Source organism: Pezoporus wallicus, unplaced genomic scaffold (genome assembly GCF_028554395.1).
Source record: "Pezoporus wallicus isolate ANWC-B61680 ecotype Strahan unplaced genomic scaffold, APGP_CSIRO_Pwel_v1 contig_3568, whole genome shotgun sequence".
Taxonomy (NCBI): Eukaryota; Metazoa; Chordata; class Aves; order Psittaciformes; family Psittacidae; genus Pezoporus; species Pezoporus wallicus.
The window spans coordinates 1,892,016-1,908,535 of record NW_026637826.1 but is presented as its reverse complement, the minus strand read 5'-3'; the positions used below and the strand labels follow the sequence as shown (position 1 = coordinate 1,908,535).

Below are 16,520 nucleotides of genomic sequence, written 5' to 3'. Positions count from 1 at the left end.
GGAAAAAAAGCAATGAAATGAGAGGAGAAACACGACACCTCCAGACTGATTTTGTTCTCCATGAGGTTTCTTGGAAACTGGTGCTCAACAGCTTTCAGAGTGGGCAGGAACTCGTCGGTGTCCGGACCTCATTGTTCATCCATGTCACTGGAGTGAGCCGGCCCCAGATCCCAAGCAGAAGGCCTACTCCTCTTGTACTGTGCAAGGCTAGGGGGCTTCCACAGGCTCTGCGCCACGGCTGTGCTACGTCACTTAGACCTACTGCCTCTGAATTCTGCCAGTGCAAGACCTGCTCACTTCCAGGGTTTAAAGCTGGGCTTTACACCTAACAGTAACTTTGTCTTCTCATCTAAAAGTCCATTTGTAAGTCTGGTGCATTTCAGAACAGATGTGATCTTGAGGAAGCTAGAAATGACCGCGGAGACAAAGCGTCACTAACCTTAACTCATTTTTGCCATATTTCATACACATTATTAATTATTTTTTTTTTTTTTTTAGAAAAAACACTTCACAATAAAAGGCTTGTTATATCTGGTGCTCCCAAGTCCCATTCTAATCCTTCACCCAAAAGGCTGCCTTTGAAAACAAGGCTACATGCATGTTTGGGGAAGGTCGGCAGCACTCTGAAACAGGGGTTCAGCACACAATCCCTTTAAAATGGAGCCTTCAGCCACCGTTTAAAGTCTCCTGACAGAGCCTATGTCTTTGTGCTTAGTTACTTTTAGGTAATTTGAGCTCACAGTAGGCAGTAACCAGCCTGCCACCATGTGACAAGACTGGTTATGGAGTAGCTTTGTACAGGATCATTGTATTTTTGGCTTTCTGGTAAGGCTACTTCATCTAGTAACTTCTCCTCTAACAACAGATTTGGTCCAAAGGTATGCAGTTTCCAGTATGAGCTTGACAGTTTTGAAGCCTATTCCATTACATTCAAAAATCTCAGAAGCTGCTTTGCTTTTTGCCAACAACTTAACCAAGTCTTTGTATACAGAGGAATGGAGTGTTCAGTCAAATCAACTGTAAATATATTTACACTTCTGCAGACCTAGCAGCCAGATACTCCTTCCCTCCTTTAAAGCATCACTGGAATCAAGAATAAACACTAGCAAATCCTAAAGAAACAATAAAATACTGCTGAAAGCTTTGACAAGGAAAAGTAATTTTAACAACCATTCCCAAACTCTGTATGTACTGTTTCCATTTCCCAGGAGAGACTACAAGCACTCCGGGAGTTCTACACAACACACAAACGATCTGCCTTTTACTTCATTCCTCAAAGAGCAACTCACAGAAATGTTTCGCATTAGAAAAAAGTAGTCTTTGTTCACCAAGATCAGTGCTGTAACCCTCTGCGTTCAGTTTAGGATGGACTGAAGCTGCTCAGGCTTTGGGGGACAATTCTACCACATTAACCTTCTATGACATGTATGGAGGTCAAATACTTCTGTTACGGAATTGTTGGGGTGGTACAGACAGCTATAGTAGCTCAAGAAAACACTTCTGCCTAACAAGGTTTAGCTTAGCACAGTACAAGTACCAGGTGGAGGCACCACCAGGTTTCCAAAGCTATGATGTGCAAAACCAAGACTGTACCTATGAAAATACACAAGAATACAAACCCTCAGTGGGTCAGCCAAAGGTAGTCTCTTTTTACCATCCACATCAACAAGGCCCAGTGGAGGGCACATTTTCTTGTACTGAAGACATTAGCAAGCCATCAATGTACTCCACCTGTGTTGTATTTTATGATGAATGATGTGGTAGAGGACAGCACAAATCCCTGAAGCCTAAATTACTGCAGCCCCAGCAATTCCTGCTGGTGAAACATCGACAAGACTCAGCCAAAATCCAGTTTTGAAGAAAGAGAGCAACTAAAGCAGCGTGTGAGCTGATTTCAAGTCATGTTGGAGTAAAATGAACAAACACAAGTGCAGTTGTGTCATCTGCCACACACAGAGAAAGAGGAACTTGAAACAGTCAAGTAGAAACACCATTCATCAAGATAAAGCCCCAATTATCCCTTTTAAATCCAGCAATAAAACAGAGTGCATTTTTTCCAGGAAACAGAGTGTACAGTACCCGTGTGCATAAAAACATTTCACAAATAATGAAAACATCCCTTTTGAAAACCTCAACAAAAATAGATCCCATTGGGACCAGACTGTCAGTGCCTCCCAAAACAAGGCAGAAAAATCCAGCCTATAAAACATGCCAAAGGTGACCAGGAAGTATCCCACTAAGCTCTGAAACTGCTGACTGCTTTATTTACTGCATGGAAAAAAAGTATGACATTTGTATTTAAAACCCTAGGCGCCACATTAACAGGTTCACTAAATCATCCTTTAAGCTCTGTTCTCTCCTGCCAATTACTTAAAAAGACATCTATCTGCCCACGGGGAAAGGTGGAAGCAACATCTCTTGGCTATGCAGGTCAGTTCTGCTGGGTATCAGTGCAATGGTGTTCTGGAAACCCTGAAGAATGACAAATCTGATCCAAAAGCATCATCTTCTACCCCAGAAGTTCTCTGCTGGTCACATTTCTCAAGACAAGATGCTGACAGCAAAGCAGCAGTGTTTCTTTCAAAACCTTTTTCAAGCCTAATGGCTTACCACTGAGCTTGCCCTAAGAGAGGGGAGTACAGGTGCATGACCTAAGCAGAATATGAAAGCCGTTTACTACCCACATACCCAGTGTGAGGAAGAAGGAGGCACGTTTTGATTTCAGTTTAATTGTGTTTTCAGACTCTGCTTACAACTTGGGAGAAAAAAAATCATCCTAGCTACATACTGCCCTCCCTCTCTCAGGAACACCCGGCTATTAAACAGCAGTAAATGTCTGACATTTACTTACTGGTTCTGGAATGGGGAAAAAGTCTCATTTAGTACTTCTGTAAATAGTGCTGCCTTTAGTAGGCAGTTTTTCTAAGGGGCAAAAGAAATAAACCCCAGTTATTTCGCTGCTTACTCTGAACAGGTTTCATTGAAGGTAGCTCCCCCTCAACACCTATGTGGCAGATGCAGACACACTGTGCAAACTCCACTTAGTTTACGATCTACCTCCTTGCTGAATCCCACAGCTCACAGCATCAGAGTAACTGATCGCATTAGGCCTAAGAGATGCTTGAATGAATCCATTTGACCAGAGGAACCAGTGTTTATCAGAAACCAGCATATGTGTCTTTCCTAAAGAGGTACCTGCAGTGAGCACCTTCCTACTTCAAACACCTCAGCATGCCAGGGGCTTTCTGCAAAAATGTATTTGAACAGGAGATAAAGGACCAGGGCTGCACACAAAGCTCCTGCCTATGCTGCCCCAAATACTCTGAGAATAGGCAGTCAATGCATGCAGGCCAGCTGAAACCTAATGCTTATCTGATGCAGATCTTGAGCCTGATGTAAGGTTCCCCACATCCTTAATGGAAAGTAATGTAAACCCTGTTACTTGAAGTGTAAAGCAGAGGTCTACAGCAAGTGGCTGATAGGGTTTTATTATCCTGGAAAATTAAAATCAGCAGTTAATCCCACTGTGGGTCTACTGATGTGATTAGATGTCTCTTCTAGTCCTTGTCCTTTTCTCTGAAACAAGCATACAACCCTCTTCTCAACCCCTCCCATTTTCACCAAGTCTGATCCTGAGCAGCTGTAAATAGTTAAAAATACAAAGTCATGCTCATAAGACAGCTTCCAGTATGCAAACACTGGCACAGCGAAGTTGCAGTCCTCTATAGGCAGTTTCCTTAGTGTATTCTCTAAAAAGATGTTCAGGTAGCAAAGCAAAAGTCTGCTGACAGGCTCTGTGTACATGGCCCAATTGTTTGCTATAAAAAAAAGGAAATAACTTCACACAGTTCAAAAAAAGAACAAAAATCTGACAACCAAAATACAGAAAATGCAGAAGCACTTTCTCTTTCCTTCCTTTTTTCCTACAGTCCACCTGTAAGAGAAGTGCAAAATAAGTAAGTTTTCTGATATATGAGAGAAAGGAAACATCCAGGTTAAGCCTTACACAGGTTTCAGCTAAAGCTTTGGAACAGAAACTCTGTATGCTTGTATCAGGTATGTACTCCTGACATGCCTACAGAAGAGAGACTTGTGCAGCTACAGATGATTTGTCCAGACCAAGCAGTTCCCTCCTTTTTTAGTTCATCACTTCTACTGTTCAGGCTACAGAGGTAGTAAAAACAAAACAGAACAAAACCCCAACAGCAATGAAACAAAAACCAACCAACCAAACGAAAACCCCGAAGGAACCACACTCTTGCTATACTGTACATTCAGAACCCTGTGGCCATGTTGTTGTCCTTACAATGAACAAATTCATTAAAAACTCAACATTAACACACGAATGTGCAAAGAGCACATTCCAAAGTCAGTGCTGTGGTAAAGCAAGTTTTCTTCCACTGGGAGGAAAGGGAATTCTGTGAATCATCAGGAACAGAGAAAGGTTACTTCTGGCAGCCTACATGCTAACGTAAACAGGATCCGGTTCTCCTTTTAAAGTTCCGTGCCAACAGAACTATTGAAATGTCATTTCCCACCAGAGGAGACTTCTGTCATCAGTAAAAAATACATTAAAAAAAGGGAACCATAGAGCAAGAGACTACTGTGTTCCCGAGCTGGCAGCTGGTGGAGTAGCCCGTGTTTGCACTGGCATTTTGCTCCAGATGTTGTCTTCCTTTCGTCAAAGTGAAAACCTGAGGCTGACAAGATGCTCTTAGGTCACCAGGGCCTCAGTTTAATTTCATTTGGCTTTCCTTGCTAAAAAGAAAGTAGAATGTTTTTGTAGTTGTGCTTCAAAAGTCCATTTCAACTTGGCTGCTCCTCAGTTAGCAAACTGCTGGTAAAAGGCAAGCTTCACCCTCTCAATGTGATGGCAAAGTTTAATAGCTGGCCCGAGCTTCAAGTCCATACACTCCTGAACGGTGGGCAGGGTCAGCAGCAGCAGAGCCTGGCCATCAATTTCCTGTCAGAAGACAAAAACTCCATAGTGACTTTGTGTTTTTATATTCTCTGCTCCTTCAGCTTTGACTTGCTGCAGTTTCAGATTTGTGACCCTTTGTGAATTATAGATTTCTTTCATGCATCCCATGAAGCTTAAAAATCTTTCTTACTCACAACAACTTCACTTCTTTCTTAAACTGACAGCTCAGATTCACTGCCTAAGGGACAGAATCTCTTGAGATGCTATTATAAAAGAAAATACACGATCAGTCTAGCAATGGAAACCAAGGAAATTTCATGCAGAAAGTCAATGTACCTCACCTCTGCATCTGTCTATAGAAACAGAAGTTCCACAAGGAATATCTTCTGCAACATCTACCACAAACCATATTCATCATTAGTTCTAGTAATACAGTTTTGATAGGCAATTTTATGTTGAATATTAACCAAGATGCAGATACGATGTTAACTCATGTATGTACTCTAGCTGTCCTAGTTAAAGACAAAAATGTTCACTTGTGCAGCTGTAGAACACTATGACACCTGCAGTTAGTCTGCAAAATAGGAAATATTTATCATTTGGAAAGGTCAACACAAGCAGCAAAACTCTGTCTCCTAGAAAACAGGCTCCTGCCTTCATGGTGCTTTGTTGTAGGCATTCTCTACAATGCAGACTTGGGATTTGGGCGACCCACAGACCAAATGCTCTCTATTGGGTACTAAGAAACCTGAAAAATTTTGATTGTTCCCTTAACTCTTCTCTCCCAAAATGCAGAAGGTTGCACACCTTTTTTTTCCTCAAAAGACCATTAGAGAATTTAAAGTAGCTTCTTTTGGTGATTCGTTAGAAGATAAGCAGCAAAGTGACAGATTCAACATTCTAACAGACAGAAAATAATACCTGATCAAGGAAGATTCTTGCCAGTGGTGCACAGTCAGTGGATTTGAGGAATCGTACAACGTCAGCCACGCTCCACTCCAGAGGGTTACTGTCCAGCTGCAGCTTTTCAGCAACTTCCACCTTTATGTCCTAGACAAGCCACCCAGCACAAAAACGATTCCAAAAATATTACATATGGAATGGGCCAACACTCTCCTCTACTCCACCACACTCAAACATTCAGCTGCCAAGTAAAGGTCTAACGAGAGCACAAATTGCAGAGGTTTCTTGGTTAGCAGAGATGTGCAGAACAGCACTGTGCTGAGAGTGTAGGCTAAAACATCATTAGAGCCATTAAGCAGGGATCTAAAACCAGGATTTGGTCAATACCACATCACTGCTCCAGTTGAACCAAGAAGACTGCTAGCAGCTGGGAAATGGAAAGCTCACCATTCTGTCTACAGCTTGCTGTTTAGTCTTCTATTACAGTGCTGTAATAAGACCATAGTAAAAATTGTGTATTTATTCTGTAGTGTCTTCACAATGCCTTTTATGGGGTAGCAGAGTATTTTTTACATGTATGATGATGATGGTAAATACTCCCACGATATTCATTCTTGCCCAACAGTGAGCAAGCTAGAATAGAAATCTACATTCAATGTTACCTTTGGCGAAGGAGGTTTATTTTCATCATCAGAAAAGGAAAAGGTCCTGAGCTTCCTCTTCCGCTTGTCTCTGTCCTGAGGCAGGGAATGAGACAGTTCACTCTGTGTAGGAGAGGATGACAGTGATTTTTTCTCTGATACCTCTGATTCCTCAAGCAATTCATCTTGGTGCTCTGATGTACTATCCTCAGTCAGAGACTCTTCATCTACCTCATCCTGGTCATCCTCTTCTTCTCCCCCACTGCCCTGAAGAAGTAGAGAAAAAAAAAAAGTGATAAAACAAAAAAAAATAAATACAAAAAAGGGAAGTTTAGGACAAAAGCTGTAACTGCCACCCATTTGTCAGCTGTAAGCTGAGCTTACAAGCAACTAAGTGTTGTTTCAAATGGAGCTGGTCAAAGATCACATAGTGTATCGATCAAAGTTGTTGGCAGTCCATACCTGGGGAGATCCCGCTGGAGTGTTATCCACTGACGCAGAAGAACGTTTTTTCTTATGAACAAAAAAATGTTTTCGTCTCTTCCGTCTTTTATTTGGTTTCTTCATGGCTACTTCCAGGTTACTGTGGCCACCCGGAGGCCTACCTATCCGCTTGTTTTTCCGCTTTCCGTAATAGTGCGCTACCAGGACAGAAGAAAGGAGCACCGTGTTGAAACGTACCTTCAATGTCGCTAGTTATGTTTGTCCATCATCAGGACTGGGAAATCAGCAGAAGGACATTTTCCTATAGAAATCCCCATGTCTGTATTCTCCTCTTCAATTTGGGTTAAGGAAGAAGAGTTACCAATCAGTTTTATCTGCCCTATAAAGATTTACTTCCTCTACCTCTGAGAAGCCCCAAATGATCAGATTTTATATAAAAATCATCAACCACAGACTTGGTCTAATCTAATGGTGCTTTTGGTGATGTTTTATAGTTTTTAAACACAACTTCAATGGACTGTTTGTTCTCACAGTGTCAAATGGTTAAAGTTTGCTTTAAAAAACCCCTAAAACTCCTAAAAGCTAAGAAAAGAGCTTGATGGTGTTTTATTTTGTTGCACACCAAGTTGGTAAAGGAATCACAATGCCGCCTTAATTACAGTATCAGAGGCAGCTCTTGTTCCAGAAGTTGTCTTCAGCAGATAAAGCTTTAAGCACACAACAAAAAAATAAAGCCACGGTTCTACCACTTAATATAGAGTTCTTTTTTTCTCCCTTACACACTGGCACATGGACATTTTGTGGTGCTCAAGCTCTCTGTGTAAGCAAAGCAATGTATTTTGGATTCCTTCTGACGCCAAAGACAAAAGAAACAAGAACATAACGCCCAAAGCTTCACCTTTGTTTGAGATCAGCAACCTACTCACTGTATTTAGTCTTTGTCAGGACAGAGCAGTTCTCTGAACACTTGTCCAGCACCATCTGAGGGCCAAAGAGGTTTGGACAACATTCCAGCTTGATGCATGTTTTCCTGCAGAAATCTGCCACCCGATCTGCTGTCCTCACAACTTCCACAGTTGCACGGTAGCTCTTTCCTTTGTACCTAGCATTGAAAATATGGTCATAATTCAGGAATCCTCTAATTATCAGGAAAATCTAATCTGTAGCATGCAAACACAGTGACTTAATGACAAGACCTTCACTAGACTATAAAGGAATATCTGGATTTATCAAATACATGCAAATATGATCACTACTTTTTTCCTAGACACAAAATAATCTTGCCAATAAGCTCCAACCCAAAAAGCTCACCAGGAGAATGAGGGAGTGCTTTAGGTTAACTATAAAATACTGCCATGCCAGACCATTTCAGAGTATTGCTATAACGTACTTTCAGAGAAATCTTCTTCTTCCACAGAGAAATTTGTATGGAAATGCCATGGAAGTCTGAGAAGCTTCCTAAGCACATGTGTCTCTGCTTTAAAATACTGACGATTATCTTTATCTTGAACCTCACCTGCAGGTCTGCCAGCATATATGCAACGTTGTGCTATTACCACACCATTCCTACTTGATCACTAGCTGCTTCCTTACCAGTAGCAGAGCACACCTGACATACTGAGGAGCATTAAGAAGGGATGTACTGCACCAGATATTCATAAAGAAATGTATAAAGATTTGGAAGTTTCATGGCTGTCAGCATCTTGATACACAATCAGCAATTTTTCCTTTTCTGAAACATGAGATGTTGAAGCACAGACTGCACATAACAGTGCTACTGGGATCAGCTAAACAGGGAACAGGACAAAATATTTACTTGGCTTTTAGGGTCTCTCCATGCCCATGCCATGCAGCTTCTTCATCCAGCTGCAGTTCTCGCAGGACACGGCTCGGTTTGTAAGCTGCATTGATCAGTAAAGTGAGAACCTGAAAGTGAGGGAGAGAAAAGGAGAAACTACACTTAAGTTATTTGCACAAAAATCCGTTTTAAAGTGCCAGGATAAAATAGGAAATTACTTCTATTCATCCAAATTATCCAGCATCAAAGCACTCATTCACAGCAGGATTTCAGATATCTCCTGATACTGCCAAAATGAAAACAAGAGAGCAGTTGACACTTTGGGCCTTGCCAAACCTTCAGAATATGTCTGCAGAGTCACAAGTGTATCCAGCAATTTCCAAGTCATTGCCCCTGAATTACACATCACTAAATTAAACCCTGGGGCTGAATACTACAAAACTTGCATAACCTTAGGTAGATCTAAGTGATTATCTTAAGAGATTGTTTGACATGTGAAAACGTGCCAAAAAACGCTGCAGGATTTTGCTGCCTGCCAACCTGCTACTTGCTACCAAATCCCACTGCAGAATCTTAAGCTCTCCTCTGTTTTGCTTTTATGAACCATGATAAGGCCTGTATTACAATAAAATGAGAGTTTTTCTGGTGCTGTAAAGTAACTCAAAGTTGTGAATAACCTGAAGTTAGTGGGGGATAGTAAAAAATGTGCATTCAAACTGAATTTCTTACTTTCAATATGTGCTTATTTCAAATCACTCCCAAATTAGGTGCATCAGAACCTTGGCATAATCAATTTGCAGCTGCATTCCCACTAATGCAGCAGTCCAGAAGTCTACAGTTCAAAAGAAGAGTATTAAATACAATGCAAGTACCCAACTCACTGTAGGATTCATATATTAAGCAAGAGCCATAATTGAAATTAATACAACTAAGAATATCGGTTGAACTTCTAGCAACACTCCGCAGGATTTGTGCATTTTTCTTCCCCTCCCTCAGTTACATGAGGAAGTTTTTAAAACCACTATCTCATCTGATCTTTGCAAATCACATCCAACTTACAAAACACTGAGAATTCTTTAATTTTCTAATTATTGAAAACAGTTTGCCATTTCTATGAAGAAAATCTGCATTTTCTCTGTTTTAACATCAACAGTTCGAACTGTAAAGGAATTCTGGGATTATCTGAAGCTAAATTCTGTTCATTAAAATTGAAGCATTTATTACAGCTATAAAAAGATACTAACTCCTTTGACTGTGGTAATTACAGGTTACTCCACATTAACCTAACATGAAGTTTAGTAGTAGCAGGATGGCTGTAACTCAGATAAATGAGAGGCTTTTACTCTTTCCAGCCACTCAGAAAATGGACCATGATTTATGCTTGACTTTATGCAAAACACTCTCTTTACTTATTATAAGCTTAAATTTATTAATTACCCATTTATAATTAGAGAGAGACTCCAGCATTTATGATACACTGTTGCATGCAGGTCCACTATGTACAACCACCTCACCTCTTTCAGAACAAGGACACAGTTCCCAGGTCCCACAGACTGTGGAAGCTCTGCAATCCTGCCTTTGTTAAGGTAAGGCCCTGAGAAGCACCGGTGGTTGAAGTAGATCTTTGGGCAGCAGTACTTTCCATTAATTACCACTGAGAAATGAGAAAGCAAAGATTAAAATCACACACTACAACCTCCCCAGGAAAGAATTACTTCTTTCAATAAGTAGTATTTTGCCTGCTGTAAAAAAGGAGGGGAAAAAGTCTTGACTGACATGAATTTGGGGTAGTTTCAGTGTCACATTTGCAGTGATGGCCTTAGTTATTTGATGTTGCCAAACTATTTTTCAGACTTCATACACATGCTTGCAAACTGTCAAACTACAAGAAATAAATCTGGTCATTTATCAGAAAAGCAACAATTCTGCCTGGCTAGTCTGATGCTTCATGGTATTATACCAGTGGGAACAGGCAAGAAAACAACAATCCCAACTTTCTGGTAGCAGAAGCACTTCCTACATAGCATTTATGACAAATTTTCCAGTCAAGTAATTACCTCTCCCCCAAATTTCTGCCCCCAAGAGAACCCGGCAAGCTTGTTCTCCACTGTTAACCCTGAAGTGCAGTATCCCATTGCTTTGCATTTTTACACTCTTTTCCCTCAATCAGCAAACAAGAGATGCAGCAACTGATGACATGACCGTCAATGAAGTGACATCAAGCTGTCTGCACCTACTGAATGTTTCAGCCCTGCTCAAAATTAAAATTAGGTATATTATGTATTGCAAGATATTCATGTCTAAATACAAAACTGTTTTCCCCTAGCAGTGCTGTAGTTTTTCTTGACTGAACAACGCTATCACATAAAGATCTTAAATTCAGTAGCTGATAACTGCAGATAAACAAATGAAGTCAAATTTACATTACCACTCTATTAGAAGCCAATTAAGATGCTAACCAAGCACGAACCATTTCTGTAAAGCTTACATTTGGTGCAGCTTCAGATGTGCATTTCACTGCACAGAAAATAGCAGAGGAGGTATTTTGCTGCCAGATAGATCTGTGTGACTGTTTCACCAGCAGATGTATTTATTCGTCATATTCATTCTCGCAACAGTTTAGAAAATTACTAGATTTCGCCATCTGGCACACAAAGCAGTTTACTGTTTGAATTGCTTTTGTTTATCATGATGATGAAGTTATCATAAAAAACAGACAAACCTGCTTCCCAAAGCTAGACTCTATCAACTCAAGAGCACAGATGCAGCATGCCTGTTACACTTCTCCCAACATTATTAAACGTAACGGGTGACAATAAAAAGAATCACCTGCATAGGTCACAGTACACATTTGGCTCCACATATTCTCTGCTGCAAGGGTGGATGTTCTAGTGTAAAAAGCTAATCTCCAGGTTTAATGCACACATCAATTGCAGGACACCTGTAATTCTGGTTCTGTTTGTTTCACTCTTTTTGGAAGTACAACAAATCATCAAGGGATGAAAATGTTCAAACCATTTCCTGCTCTCTCCTAACAGAGGAGCATTGAACAACTAAACAATGAGGCAGCTGAAGTGTTCCAGGATTTTGTCTTTGTTAGCCTGCCCTCCCTGATCAATACCTGAATCAGAAGAGTTCATTTCCTGGTTCTTGAGTCCATCATGAACTGTCCTTGAAGACAAAATTCTGAAATGACAAAGGGATTGGGCACGAGGACAGATGTGAGGAAAGTCACCTCTCTGTTATTAACACATCCCATACCATTCTTTTTTTTCCCTCCAGGTCCAGCCTTATTAATCTGCTTTTTACACCTCGCCTGTTTCACAACAACAACATGTGAAAACCATCAAATTCAATTTGGAAAGAACTACTGTACTGCTACAGCTAGCAGCAATCCTTCCTTGGTTGAAGTAGATAGGCGTCAAGCTGGTAAGCACAAAGCTACTGACAGCAGTTTCTATTTTTTGCCTCCTTTTAACTTCATTTCCCATTTCCTGGCACAAGGCAGTGTACAGTCGTACCTATTTTACACAAAATACAACTGGAATGACTCAAGTACTCTGGTAAGAATCCCAGTTACAAAATATGGACGAACAGTCTGCTCAGTATTTTTAGGAGCAACGAAAACATTGGCAGGACTACTGACAGATCTGGTGTTTGTCAAGCTGTAAGAGTCAATAAAACCAACTGTCAGGCATTCTGAGCATTTTTGAGCAGCCTCACATGAAGGCGTTTCATATCCATGACACAGAGTTCATAGACGAATCATAGATCTTAGTAGAACTCTCATTTTTGGTTAGTCAGGACCAAATTTAGTTTGGGAAGGAACTATTAGAAGTATTACAGTTCATTAGGGACTGTAGTGATAGGATAAGGGGTAACGGGTTAAAGCTTAAACAGGGGAAGTTTAGACTGGATATAAGGAGGAAATTCTTTCCTGCAAGGGTGGTGAGGCACTGGAATGGGTTGCCCAGGGAGGTTGTGAATGCTCCATCCCTGGCAGTGTTCAAGACCCAGGCCTTGGGTGAGATGGTTTAGTGTGAGGTGTCACTGCCCATGGCAGGGGGGTTGGAACTGGATGATCTTAAGGTCTGTTCCAACCCTGACTATTCTGTGATTCTACGATTCTATGATACTAAATCTACTCAGACTAAAGCCAAATCTTCTGCTCAGCTTTGCAAAATCACAGCTGCATGTTAAGGCAGCCAAATTTCCTGCGTGCTTACATTACAGAAACTGTTATTTGAGAAAGGAATACAACTGAAAAGAAATCCAGTAATTTTCCCTATTTATCACTATTGAAAAAAAGGCTCAAGCACAAACTTATGAACAGTCTTAAGGTCAGGCTAGTTTTTCTTAAATGCACTCCAACACTTACAGATAACACAATCTTTTAAAAATGAACAACCAACAACTTCAACCCCAGAACTTCAATGACTTGACCTATTCAATAATTCACCTGAGTTGCACAAGCATTGTTAAAAGACAATTTCCATCCTTTCTATTTCCTAATACAGCAGTGCAAGAGGTCTTTTTCAAAATGAACAGAAACTACTAGCATTAAGATAAATGGATTGTGGAATTGCTTAACCCTCAGTATAGCACTTCTGTAAAGCAAAATCTCCCCCAGGATAACATGATTTCCAATTAGAGAATGAAAAGAAAGAAAACCAAAATACTAAACGAAACTGCAACAAAAAATAAGAGCAAAAAAACCCCCATTACTTACTGTTTCTCTGGTTGAACTACTGCAATTTTTTTCTGCTTGTTTACTGAAAGGAAGAAGAAGAAATAAACAGCAAGGTGTGAGAGGCAAACAAATGAAACATCTGGTACAATATATATATATATTTTCACTAAGTTATATGCACAAAAGAATCCATTTTCAAAGTCGTCACGATGTTAGACAGCTGACCTGTCTGCACTGGAGGCCTGCTGGCCCATGTAATGTGAAGTAACCCACCAGGGTTGCTTTAAGTTTCAGTAAAAATTCATTAAACCAGGTATGCATCCCCCCAGTCTTCTAGGGGATCTCACCTATTGTGCATCTTTCTTTGTACCACAGCTCCTAAACTACCGGTAATACCAGCCAAAAAGGAATGATGTGCTTTCCTTTTCAACAACTTTGAGTACTGAAACTTAACCAAAGGTTAGGTTCCTAGGCCTAACTTGCCACTTTACTGGCATAACTTCAACACTGCTTAACTTCAAAATGGAATGAAATTTGATGGTTAAAAACATCTACCACTTAAGCCAATTGCTATGGAGGAAACCGGTGTTGTAACTGAGAAAGTCAACTGAATGATGGGTCCACTTGCTAACTCTGGCTTTCACAAGCAGGTAATAATGTCAAACAAGGTAATGCAACATGTGCCTCTTCACCAATTTCAGGCTTTGCCCCTACAAACTTCTGCCTTTTTTTAATCATCTTTTCTCTAATTAGGTTCCCACTGCTTCCTCCTGTGTCCTTGGCAGGGCAGACACGTCCCAGATTACTCTCTCCTGCTTTGAGCTGCAGTAAATGACAGCCCATCCCCATCTTACAGTTTCTGTATCTTACTTAGAAAACACTGAGGAAGTTCTTCAGTTTCTCCAGCTCCCATTAAACTTCAATAAACAGAGCTTCAATAACCAGTTAAGACAAGACACCATCTTATGCTACTTACTAGTGTAGTTTAAAGAGGTAGAATTTACTATTCAACATTTTGTCATTAAGGGATCATTACCACTTGGCCCATTTAGAAACTATCCCCTTTATTTCTATTTCATACAGCATGCAAGGGTCTCAAGCCAACACTGCCCGTTTTGGAGTTGTTGTATGGATTCCAACTTGACCTAACAGCCAGGGCAACAGTTGCACAAGACATAGATTCTCTGCATATGGTGAATGTTTCCAAATCCAGCGATGCCAGCAATAACTCTGCAGTAGCCTGCTCTAGAAGATCTTGCCATCTTTATCGACCCAACTAACCACCACAAAGAGAACAGAACTGATACCTATTGCTTTGCGAGGAGGTCTGAGCTGATATCCATTCGTCTCACACCAACCCACTGGAAATATATTCATTGATTCCACACTCACTATACAGTCAGGGACGGGCTTCTTGGAGCCTGTTCAATTTAGAGAAGCAAAAATTGAAACAACTCATAAAAATAAACCCCCTAATTTGATTAACGCTTGTTATATGTTTGCCAGTGAAGCTGCTTTTGCTTATATTGTACTTGGAACACAGTATCAATTATTTATTCATCCCTTTTTACTGACCAGATTCTTTCCTGACCTCATTTGCTTCCTCCTAAAGGCTGGGGATGGGAATTTGCCATCCGCAGTTTAGAGGAGATGCACAGTGCATAGTAAGTGTATGCTGATGTACTTCCAATCAAGAAACAGGATTATAAAGGAGAACAGCTGACATAGGCCTATTCTATCTTAATGAAGAACCTCTCCAAAAGTTTTCTTCCTAGGTCTAGTCAAAGCTTGCTCAGAAAGCAGGTCACTCATTTGTAAAAACATTACAAGGCCCTTGCTCTCTAAGACACCGATCAGCCCTTTGCACAGTGCACAAGCCTAGCACTGACACAAATGCCATTTTGCCTGGCTCAAACTGGCACTGCCATCCAGGGCTAAGTGGGAAACAGACACTGCAAATGTATTACTGCTGCTTTTTCACTGAGGAAACGGTGACCTGCTGCTCATACTCTGCATGCAGCGAGTTTGCTCCATACACTCCTCAGGTTTGATGATGGTACTACAGAAGACTCAATCCAAGTGCTACTCTCCTCTCCCACATCAGGCTTACCCTCCAGCTGAAGCCAGAGATAGGAATCTTTCAACTTGGTGACTGTAGCAATGCAAACTTCTTCAGGATCAACAGGGTTCACAGCCTCAAGCTTCATATTCTCTTTAAATCCATGGTCAGAAGTTAACTAGGAGAAAGACAACACTTCAGTAAAATACCATCTGTATATCTACTATATGATATGAGCTGCCATGAACAGAAGCAACACAAAAAGCCTCAGTGTCTGAGTAACACAGAAAGATATGCAGTCAGAGGAGATTTCAGATAATTAGCACATTAAATATACATAAGATGTATTACAAACTACAAAGAATTTAAATTTAAAAAGGTTCTATAGGCAAACCTAGAAAAGAACATGTTTGTACTCAAAGATGCTGAGACTCACTGAAAGGACTCAGTGTATTCTAAGCAACCAGGAATTCTCTGCTGCTTGCTACCTAAGTGATAAGTCTGACAACTAGTCTGACCCAGCTCTCCATTCTATTAGCTTTGAAATCCACTTTCATATGCAAATAACATTCCCATTCTGACAGACAACATGGGATTTTTTTTTCCATTTTACTTTTTGGGGCCAAGTAGGATTTTACTTTATTCACCAATTTAGTCCACATTTACACAAAACATTCCTAAAATGTAACAATCGATATTTATCCAGCTCTGAAGCTCCTGAATTAAAGGTAAGACATAAGCGCCAGACAGGACTCTTCCCCCCAGAGCCACTCTGCAGCATGATTACAGATCAATACATTATGAATTCTGGAACTAGCCTACAGGGAGCAACTTTTCTCAGAAATGGGATAATAAATTCAGGGACTTGTTCTCAGATGTCAATTATTAAACTGAATGTAAAAAGTTGTGGATGGGGCTTTGGGTTTGGGGGTGGGGTCTGGGGCTTTAAAGACAGGACCAGGGCAACAAGAATTCGCAGCCAGCCTCATCCTCTTTACAAACTGGTAATTATCATTTTAATTTCTCTCCCTAAGCACCACAATAGACAAGTATTGTAAATGGAA

At 40.6% G+C, this 16,520-nt stretch overlaps 1 protein-coding gene across 1 annotated transcript in view; it reads right to left on the bottom strand.

The window, feature by feature from the left end:
- Window positions 1–2,839: 2,839 nt before the first annotated feature.
- Window positions 2,840–16,520, bottom strand: part of SFMBT1 (Scm like with four mbt domains 1) — a 73,070-nt gene continuing 59,389 nt past the window's right edge. The window contains exons 11-21 of the mRNA XM_057407742.1: window positions 15,508–15,634; window positions 14,705–14,818; window positions 13,437–13,479; window positions 11,829–11,893; window positions 10,222–10,361; window positions 8,726–8,835; window positions 7,836–8,011; window positions 6,928–7,106; window positions 6,487–6,732; window positions 5,843–5,971; window positions 2,840–4,963 (exon numbers count right to left, since the gene is read on the bottom strand). Of these exons, the coding sequence (XP_057263725.1) occupies window positions 4,823–4,963; window positions 5,843–5,971; window positions 6,487–6,732; window positions 6,928–7,106; window positions 7,836–8,011; window positions 8,726–8,835; window positions 10,222–10,361; window positions 11,829–11,893; window positions 13,437–13,479; window positions 14,705–14,818; window positions 15,508–15,634 (1,470 nt within the window). The 3' untranslated portion in view covers window positions 2,840–4,822. The remainder of the gene's footprint in view (window positions 4,964–5,842; window positions 5,972–6,486; window positions 6,733–6,927; window positions 7,107–7,835; window positions 8,012–8,725; window positions 8,836–10,221; window positions 10,362–11,828; window positions 11,894–13,436; window positions 13,480–14,704; window positions 14,819–15,507; window positions 15,635–16,520) is intronic.